At 42.1% G+C, this 11,016-nt stretch overlaps 1 protein-coding gene across 1 annotated transcript; it reads left to right on the top strand.

Moving 5' to 3' along the window:
* The first annotated feature begins 4,520 nt into the window (after positions 1-4,520).
* On the top strand, positions 4,521-10,710 carry cav2 (caveolin 2). The gene is made up of 3 exons (XM_084334992.1): positions 4,521-4,752; positions 5,626-5,813; positions 8,260-10,710. Exons 1-3 carry the CDS (start codon positions 4,603-4,605, stop codon positions 8,408-8,410), a joined length of 489 nt encoding a protein of 162 aa, XP_084191118.1. The 5' UTR covers positions 4,521-4,602; the 3' UTR covers positions 8,411-10,710.
* Positions 10,711-11,016: the final 306 nt, after the last annotated feature.

Below are 11,016 nucleotides of genomic sequence, written 5' to 3'. Positions count from 1 at the left end.
ACGCAGTCCATTTATGATACTGATAATAATAATAACAACAGTAATAATCATTATTATAATAATGTCCTATATTTACACCCATGCTGTGTGTATGGTATAAGGGGGCAGCAGGTTAAACCACTTCCCTCAATGCTAAGAACAGCCTTCCTGTTGTGGCTCCTATGTTTAGACATCTAAAGACCTCCAGTGATTCCAACAATGCTGGCCTGCTGAGAGAGATGAAACACAGAGTTCTGAACACACAGCAATAAATCTCCACTGCAGAGAAGATATGTGGTCAAAATGAACCAAACAGGTTCTGTGCTCTGGTTTTCAAAAAGCACAATATTTATTTTCCCATAGTGTTAGGGTTTGAAACCGACCTCAACAGCACGGCACAGACAGGTAGTTCAGAGTTAGCCAAACACTAGGGCGTATTTATTACAGAATCAAAAAGAACCAAATAACAATTCTGAATCAACAAAAAAGGGAATGCCTTCGGCAGAGTTGTCTGCGGCTCTGCAGATCCTCCCGGTGTTTAGAGGTGGGGAATCGGCGTAGGCGCCGCTGCGGCTCTGCAGATACTCCCAGCTCCAACTCGGAGTGGAAACGGAGAGAGAGAGAGAGATCAACAACAGTCCAACAGTACACAGAGGCAGTGCAGTTCAGTCCTCCCTTAGCTGAGTCCAGTATGAATTACAAGTGACTTGATCTTCGGTGTAAACTACACACAAGTTAGCTGAGTCCAGTACAAAACAAAAACGGTACTTCTTCAGTGTTATTCAAACACACAATTTAGCTGAGTCCAGTACAAAACAAAACGGTACTTCTTCAGTGTTATCCAAACACACAATTTAGCTGAGTCCAGTACAAAACAAAAACGGTACTTCTTCAGTGTTATCCAAACACACAAAAACAGATAATCCAAAAAGGTTTGTTTCCAAAACTCACCAAAGCGCAAACGCGTAAAGCGGGCAACGAGGCGCAGCTCCAAACGGATGATCAAGATATTCACCAGCGGCGATCCAAAGATGTCCTGGAGGGAAAGTAGACGAGGCACAACAACGGGGGGAAGGCAGGCAGTAGCAGTAGTATTCAAAACGACCCGACAACGATTGAAAGAAGGTCCCAGTATATGAAGCCTCTGGAGCGCTAATCACAAACTACGACAGGTGCGTGATGGAATTGGTAATCGCTCCTGAAGCGTGTGGCGGGGAATGCACCAATCAACACAGTACCTTGAAGAAGCGTGTGGCGGGGAACGAGCCAATCCTCACAGAATCCTCACACATAGGCACATTCTGTGTGTGTGTGTGTGTGTGTGTGTGTGTGTGTGTGTGTGTGTGTGTGTGTGTGCGTGCGTGCATGCGTGCGTGCGTGTGTGTGCGTGTATGTATGTGATGATGATGATGATGATGATGATGATGATGGCGATGATGATAATAATGATGATGATAATTATGTAAGGGATAATGTATAGCTACGAGGTCATTGTCGCAAAATAATTGACCGACACGGAGTTTAAAATACCAAGCCGCTTCGGCGAGGTGTTTTAAACGTCAGTGAAGGTCAATTATTTTGCGACAATGACCGAGTATAGCTATACATTATCCCGCTTATTACATGGCTAACTTACTAACAATATACCTAATTCATTTTACATCGACTCGCAACACTGGTTCTGGCTGCGTTCTGGCTCCGCTCGTCGCTCCGCCCCCTGTCATCGCCGGCAGCAGAACACCGGCAGTGTCTAATTGCACTGAAACAGTGTGTGTCAGTGGGCTTGATTGCGAACAGCTGCGCACTGCGGTCATTATTGTCCCACAGCGGTCATTATTGTCTAATAATGACCGCTGTCGGGGGGCTATTGACCAATCACAAGCAAGCATTTCGGCGAATGTGAAAACGCCATGTAATAAGATTATATAATGATGATGATGATGATGATCATGATGATAATAATCATCATATAATGATGATGATGATGATGATTATATAATGGTGATAATGGTGATCATGATGATAATGATTATATAATGATGATGATGATGATGATAATAATAATAATTATATAATGGTGATCATGATGATCATGATGATAATGAGTATATAATGATGATGATAATCATATATAATGGTGATAATGATGATAATGATTATAATGATTATATTGTATAATGATGATGATGATGATGTTGATAATGATGTTGATGATGTTGATAATGCACATACAATGGCATGCAAATTTCTTGATTCTGATTGGCTGAAACAGTCAAGTTAGACGTGGTTATTTCTCATAACACACGCTCATGATCCCAGAACCCGCCCACAACCGAATTACAATCACTCCGCCAGTTCGAGTTTTTAGAAATGAAACCAAGATGGCGGACAATAATATTTACGAATGGATGTGTTGATAGCGTCATAACGACTCATTCAAAAACGATTCTGTCACGTGGAATGTGTTAGTTGCTTACACAATGTTGGATTATGTAATTGGTTGGTCATGAATGACTCATTGTGGAACAAAATATAAATCGCGGGAAGTCTGTTGTTAGATGCCATTCGTCAAAAGGACATTCTCATTTCACTGTTAATAAAATGTTCAAGCAATCAATCCAATAACACACGCTCACTTCACTGTTAGACGGCATGCTTTGAAGCAGCTCGGAGGTGCATGCCATCTAAGAATGAAGTGAGCGTGTGTTATTGGAATGATTGATTGATTGAACATTTTATTAATGTCCGCCTTGTTTCGAACTGGTTATGCATAGGCCCTCTTTCGAAGTCGGTTATGCTTAGAGTTTATCTTTAGAGCAGGGCGATAGAACACCAGCCCTGATTCCAAACTCTAAGCATAACGGACTTCGAAAGAGGGCGACTTCGAAAGAGGGCCTAAGCATAACCAGTTAGAAACAAGGCGGACATTAATAAAATGTCAATTTTATGTCAAATCAATCAATCAATCAATCCAATAACACACGCTCACTTAAAACAGCGCACCTCCGAGCTGCTTCTATAGAAAGTAGGTTCAAAAAAAATATTGCAAGGCAAATTCTGTTCTTTTTTTTTAACCTACTTTTTCTGCGGATGGTTTGGTGAATAAATCTCCATTATGCTTCAATTAATGTGTGTTTATTGTATAGCAATAAGGTTGGATGAATTCGGCAATTGTATAAAGATGTAGCACTGTCTATCTGTAATAAAATGTTCAATCAATCAATCAATCAATCAATCAATCCAATAACAACCGCTCACTTCATTCTTAGATGGCATGCCTTGAAACAGCGCACCTCCGAGCTGCTTCTACACACGGAGGCAACTTCTCTTCTTTTTTTTGGAACTACTTTATCTGCGGATGGTTTTGTCAATAAATCTTCAATTAATGTGTGTTTATTGTATAGCAATAAGGTTGGATGAATGCGCCAATTGTATAAAGGACATTACACCGCGCGCAGTCGTGCGTTATGAGAATTAGAGCATGCCTAGGGGGGGTCTAACGACCACCAGGCATGCTCTAATTCTCATAACGCACTCCTGCGCGTGATGTAATGCTTAACTATATAGGTGTCTATAGTGTGTCAGCTAACCAGCCCTGCAGGGCAGACTCTGCCACAACCCAGTGACCTGATCTAGAGAATAATAGAGGGAGGAAGAGGTGGGGAAGGAGACGGTGTTGAATGAGCCTTCCCTGCAAGCTTGGCACTCCATCCAGTCTGCTGCTGGAAGAGATAAACAAACATGGGCTACATGCAATTACCACTGCCAACTTCCCCCAGGAAAACCCATTAAAGAAAGCAGGTCACCGAGAAGGAATAGATATGGTAAACATACATATGAGTCGCTGCCATAATTATAAGTGCATGATATTCCCTCTTGTGTGACTCCAGAACTGTTGCACCTTCGTATCTGTTGGTGTCAAGTGCAATAAAAGCCATTTGACAGCTGGTACATATAGGCTACTTTACTGTATGGTATTGTGCAGTTAGCAAGGGGCCTATACACTTATAGAAGAGAGGACATCAATGACAACATGGGCAGATCCATGTGGAGAGATCCAGCTAACAACAACAACATGGGCAGATCCATGTTGTGAAATCCAGCTATCAAAATGACAACATGGGCAGATCCATGTGGAGAGATCCAGCTATCAATGACAACATGGGCAGATGGAACGTTTTATGGTAAATGACACACACACACACACACACACACACACACACACACACACACACACACACACACAAACACACACGCACACGCACACGCAATATTTCCACTGGATTTAGTCTGAACAGCCTCAGAATTGTGGAGCCATCTCATTTAGTTTATCCATATAGATCGCCTGCAGTTTAATTGAGTTAAAAAACCCATTCATTGACAACGAGATCCAACCAGAGCAATCCATCCGCGTGCTGTCAGTCTGTCATCATTGTCCTGTTGTTGTCACCTCGGGACGTGACCGGGGCGCGTGCGTTTGTTGTGTCTACTCTTCGACCCCACGTTGCGCCGCTTTCCGCACGGGGCGTGGGCCAAGCGCGCTCCGCTCCACAAGCGCGCAGCACACATGTCCAGAGCGCGCCGCGCAGAGTCACCGAGAGCTCCGTCTGTGTCGAGTGAAAAATGGGTCTCGAAAAGGAGAAATTGGAAACGAGCGTGATTATGGACGAAGACGAATTCAACAGGTCGATAGAGCCGATTCTGTCGAAGAAGGAGAAACTCTACACAGCGCCTCCGGACCGAGATCCGAATGATATCAACGCGCACTTGAAGGTAAATATTAGGTTGCATACGGTGCGTAATGGCTTTTTAATGAAAGTGAAACGTACCTACCCAGTGGTTGCCCATTTGAGTAGTTACTTACCGGTTACTTACTATGGTTGTTTTTTATGCTGCTTAGTGCGAGGCACCTCTGTTAGTTTGATAACGGTTAGGCTACTGCTTACTTTACTGCTCCGTGGCTACCTGGAAGTGGTTGCCTGTGCGTTTTGATGCGCGTCACATTAATCAGTCCATCAAGTTTCAAGTGTTGCTTTATTTGTCACTCACATATAAGGTACATGTACATTACAGTGGAATTCTTGGTTCTGTATGCGCCCCCATGATATTGTGCTTCATACAGTAAAAAAGTTAAAAGAATAAAGACCAAACACTGTACAATGTAAATGTATACACAATATACAATTAAAGTACGAACTAAAATAAAGTACAAAATGCAAACCTTTTCAAATGCAAAAATAAGGCAGGGATGTATAGTGCAAATCGTTTAGTAATAAAGAGAGATACAATAGACTGTGTGTAGTGTTAAAAAGTGTCTAAAGTGAATGTTAAAGGTGAGTCTTTAAAGTGAGTGTGTGCATGTGGATGTGTGCGCATAAATGGTTGAGTTAGTGTTACATAGAGCCATTGAGCATCCTGATGGCCTGGGGATAGAAGCTCCTTCTGAGTCTTTCTGTACGGGCCATGGGACTCCGGTAGCGCTTGCCTCACCGCAGCAGTGCAAAGAGGCAGTTGTTTGAGTGGCTATAGAGGCCACCCGTCCATCATCTCCAATGTGGTTCAAAACAGTTCCAACTGTGATTTCGATTCGAATAGGAGATAATATTAATTGACACTAGTGCCGCTTGCTTGTGTGTGATTCAACAGATCGGTTTTGACGATGTCATCGCAGAGCCCTCTTCAGCCCACAGCTTCGACAGAGTATGGATAGGAAGCCATGCTGTGTTTGAGTTGGTGAAATACGTCTTCTACCGACTGCTCACGACGCTCCTCGCCGTCCCCATGGCTTTCGTTCTGGGGCTCCTCTTCGGCGTGCTCAGCTGTGTTCATATTTGGTATGACGACGTTCTGAACTTATATACCTGTGTGGAAGCTTCTATAGACTTGTGTCATATTGGTTGGCCACGTGCCAAATGTTCCATGCATGCGGCCTACTTGGCAGCATATTTATCCAGGCCCTTTTTTTGTTTAGACAAACCTGCATTGACATCATCACGTTGTTTATATAGTATTAAGTTACTTGTGCAAATTTGAAGTGTTCATAATTCTATTTGGATAATCACGTCATTCCTCTCCGCCCATGTGTGCGGCCTATACACGCCATGTGTAACGCTACCAGGTGCTTCCAGGTTTGCCGGTAACTCACGCGACGACGTTCACGTTCACAAACATCGCCCCCCCCCCCCCCCCCCCCCCCCCCCCCCCCCCAAAAAAACGCATCGCTTCAACAACACTCGCTGAAATAACATCAAATGTGTGTCTGCTCCAAAAGGGAGCGCTTGATGGAAAGTCTGGAGGAATGCTGAGTTCCCCTGGTATAGTGGAATAAAAGCCCCCGTAACCCTAGCCAGATAGTTGGCATTCTAGTTCGACTTGCAGGCACACAGGCCTGTTTGCAGAGGAGAGTGGGACATTCTTCAGATACGGAGAGAGTTCAGCTTTGACATTACAGTAACAGCTTTAACTGGCACACTAAAAAAAAAAAAAAAAAACAGGTCTCGACCTCTGGGTCGATTTGTTTAATCACAATGTAGTGAGGAAGTCACCTGGGCACGTACAGTAGTAGGTATGCAATCGATAGAGAATCAAATGGTAGCTTTGTTGAAACGCTGACCCTTTTTGCTGGTCAATATATCTGGAATGCCAGCGGTGATGACTACAGTGCTGCTTTCACAATTAGAGGTGTTGTGATGGACCTGCACTGAGGGCCCGCTCTTATTTTGTGTGATACCTCATTTATGTATAGGCTAGAAATTGCGACATGTTGAAGTGATAGTGTATCGTAAAGACTACTATTTGATGGCATAATAACTACTGGTTTATACTATAATTAGTATTGATTTGACACAAGATTTGACCAATTTGGCCTAAATAGTCAAATTTGACAGCTGCAGATGTCGTGTCTTAAGGCACCTGATATGATAGATGTCACCTGGCAGATGAACCTACATTATACTGATATATCACACATTTACATTTACACATAAAGCCTTTAGGCTATACCTACCTGCATAGTCTTTTCAGATTGATCGGGTGCTACGTTGAACCAGTTTTGTCTCACAAAGACGTTCTATGAAACAAGGAAAATGCTTCCTGGAGGCTTTTTTCAACAGGTTACACGATTAGGACAAAGATTACTTCAAGACATATCGCTTTATTCAGGTTTCTGTGAGCATTTACTTACTTACTTACTTTATATTAAGGTGCCTTAATATTATCAAGGTAATGTTCTTGAGTATTAAATGAAGAATGTCTTAGACCAAGAGATCAAATGTTGTAAATAATTTTATGAATGATTGAGCATTGGAATTACTGTGTGGCGCCTCTATGAGTACGGTAACTAATATACTCTGGCAGCCTGGCCCTAACCAGTCTCTTCCACACAAAAACAAAGCTCCAATGAGTTCTGTGACTGAAACTGACCAACGTTATTCTGAACGGAGCACCCATTTACAGCGGTCATTTAGACATTGTCTTTGTGTACCACCCTCCGCTTGGAGATTTGACAGGTTCATTCTGGTCCAGTCGCCTCAAACAAAATGGTCCAAGTCTTTGCTGTTGGATGTTTGGGTTGGATCAGATTGTACTCTATATCGTCCAATACTTGAAATGTAGGATTCCACAAAGCAGTGAAAAAGTTACATCTTTGCATCCCTACTATGCTCAGATATTGCCTCAAATAGATCCGCTATCAGCTCTATCGTTAATCTTTCAAAATGTTCAGTTTCTATCGCTACCAGCTCTATCTTTAATTTTTCAAAATGTTCAGTTGCTATTGCATGTACTCATCTGTGTTTCACTACACACATGAGTGCATGCTTACCAACTGTCCGTCTGCAACACTACTATCACCGACATCTAAGAAGGGAGATCCCCCCTTGAATGGCCCTTCTAAGGTTTCTCTCCTCCACACTGCCTGTGGTGCATTTTTTCCTATTGTTAGGTTTTAGTGAGTTTTTCCTTACCTTCGTGTGGGGTATGTCTGGGAGTGTTTGCATTCATTCATTCATTTATTTTGCATTTATTTTTAATTTGTTGGACCTTATGGTGTTCTTGTTTTGTTCTTGACTTATTGTTATGTCCATGGGGACATTAACATGTGTTGTCGGGCCTTACAAATACATTTAATTTGATTTGATTTGATATTGTTTGTGTATCCATTGGGTCTAATGGGAACTAAGATTCCAGTTTCCTAGACATATTAGCTAGATGGGAGGCATATTGCTTGCTAATCAAATACTCCTGAGATTTACAGAGATGTCTTCTCTTGCTCTCTTCCAGGGTGGTGATGCCGATGGTGCAGAGCTGCATGATGGCTTTACCTTCAATCCAGGTGGTATGGAGAAGCCTGACAGACACGTTTGTATCTCCTCTCTTCAACAGCTTGGGCAAAAGTCTGTCCTCCATCCACGTGAAGACCACAGACAACTGATGCTTGCTAATCTCCACCAGCTGCTATATAGGACAGATTAGACCACAGAGAACTGATGCTTGCTAATCTCCACCAACAGCAGATATAGGACAGATTACACCACAGAGAACTGATGCTTGCTAATCTCCACCAGCGGCTACATAGGACAGATTAGACCACAGAGAACTGATGCTTGCTAATCTTCACCAACAGGACATATAGGACAGATTAGACCACACAGAACTGATGCTTGCTAATCATCACCAACAGGACATATAAAACAGATTAGACCACACAGAACTGATGCTTGCTAATCTTCACCAACAGGATATATAGGACAGATTAGACCACACAGAACTGATGCTAGCTCCTCTTAACCAACAGGATATATAGGACAGATTAGACCACACAGAACTGATGCTAGCTCCTCTTAACCAACATCAGATATAGGACAGATTAGACCACACAGAACTGATGCTTGCTAATCATCTTCACCAACAGGACATATAGGACATATTAGACCACACAGAACTGATGCTAGCTCCTCTTAACCAACATCAGATATAGGACAGATTAGACCACACAGAACTGATGCTTGCTAATCTTCACCAACAGGACATATAAAACTGATTAGACCACACAGAACTGATGCTTGCTAATCTTCACCAACAGGACATATAAAACAGATTAGACCACACAGAACTGATGCTTGCTAATCATCACCAACAGGACATATACAACAGATTAGACCACACAGAACTGATGCTTGCTAATCATCTTCACCAACAGGACATACATGTATAGGACAGAGTAGACCACACAGAGATTAAGATAGCTCCTCTTCAACAGCAGGAGATATACAGTAGGACAGATTGGAGTAAAGTGGGTTGAATGATGCTCGCAGTGAAATGCGTAAGCTCTTTATAAAGTAAAATGTGATACATTTCCTGAATATTATTTTTGCATTATCCTGTATAAATTGCTACTACTATGAATTGAGATGCTATATGAAGTTGCAATCGAGTGAACATCATGACTGATCGGAGTCAACTCTCCTGTAGAAAATACATGACCTTCCCATGACAATTTACAGTATGGTTCATAGACACATTACTGTAGGAATATAAATGAACGTGGTAAACATTTAAACTCCTTTAGACTTTATGAAGCGCTTGTGTGCACAACCAAAGTTACACTTATTTTGTTTCTTTGTGACCAAAAAAGATTCTTGTCATTCCATTATTTTGTGTCTGAAAGAAATGTTGAATCATTGAATGAATGCAACAGGGTTTCTGCTGTAAGGCTGAGTTGGAAATGTAATATTTGTGGCATTTATGCTTTTTTTTCTTTTTTTTTACATGTTGTATATATTGCAAAGCATTCGGCTAGAGGTTGAATGTAATGGATGGTGAATACTTTGATAGAGTATAGCTTACAGACGGTAGAGGCTAAGATGCAGCTTTATTGCACACTTTTACAAGGTTGTTTTACGATGGGGTCATCTCTATTGGTGCTGCCGTGTTGATCTCGCAGGACACAAGACATTTTGCTGTCATAAAAATATAAGACAAGTGTATAAATTCTTTCAAGTTTTGGGCCTCTTAATTTATTATTTATGTATGACTGCCGAGTATTTTAATATGTGGCAAAACTGAAATTTAGCACATCCTTTAAGAGGAGTTAATTTGAGAAGCTGGGTATGATATTTTTAGGCCAAACCTCTCTCCTACTGTGTTCACTGAGGCCAATGGGCTGAGTGTCAGGTACATGCTTATATAACTGTTATTATTAGCCATATAGCGCTGCTAGCTTGCAAGCTAACATACTTCTAAACCAAAACACTTGAGAGAACCTCTAAAAATTGTCACAAATTTGCCATCTGACAGAACAGAAGTCACATAAGATGTGATGTATTGTTTTTACAGACAGCAAAGCCCAGTGCGGTTCTGTCGGGGTGTTTCTCTAATCCTGCTGTTTAACGCTGGATGGTTGACAGACTGCGAGCCAGTATGTCTGTACTCGGCTACTGAGGACATTAAGTGGTAGGATTGTGCAATAGAACACACAGGTGTGTGTATGTGTGGCTTAAACTGTTTCCTCTCTCTCTCTCTCTCTCTCTCTCCCTCTCTCTCTCTCTCTCTCTCTCTCTCTCTCTCTCTCTCTCTCTCTCTCTCTCTCTCTCTCTCTCTCTCTCTCTCTCTCTCTCTCTCTCTCTCTCTCTCTTTGATGACACAATGTAGTGAACCTGGTTAACCTCACGTCTACTCGGTAACGAAACTGTAACTGTAAAAAAAGAAAATTTATTTAAGAAAATAAAATACATTTTCCCTCCAAAAGTCTGTGGCTGCTTCTTTCTGTCAGGGGAAATGAGCAGGACTGAGATATGTAGCGTGGTGCCAGCACGGCGCCGTAAATCACCGTGACTTTAGCTGAGATTGCATAAGACACTTTCCTATACAGAGAAGACGTGTTGTGGGTCTGTGGAACATGACCTGGGGCTGATAAACCTACAGGCCTGCACAGCATTCGAACCTGTCACCTTCAGCTTTAGATCCCCATTCACAATATTCCATGCACTGATCGTTCAGACGATTAATCTTATCAACCATATAGCATCTTAGGTCAGT

This window comes from Notolepis coatsorum (genome assembly GCF_963971535.1).
Source record: "Notolepis coatsorum genome assembly, chromosome: 18".
Taxonomy (NCBI): domain Eukaryota; kingdom Metazoa; phylum Chordata; class Actinopteri; order Aulopiformes; family Paralepididae; genus Notolepis; species Notolepis coatsorum.
Note: the sequence above shows the minus strand (reverse complement) of the source record. Positions and strands in the feature narration are given on the sequence as shown.

Coding starts and splice junctions, on each gene's coding strand:
- cav2 (XM_084334992.1), top strand. CDS start 4,603: ATGGGTCTCGAAAAGGAGAAATTGGAAACGAGCGTGATTATGGACGAA. Junction 4,753..5,625: donor ATATCAACGCGCACTTGAAG/GTAAATATTAGG, acceptor GTGATTCAACAG/ATCGGTTTTGACGATGTCAT. Junction 5,814..8,259: donor CTCAGCTGTGTTCATATTTG/GTATGACGACGT, acceptor GCTCTCTTCCAG/GGTGGTGATGCCGATGGTGC.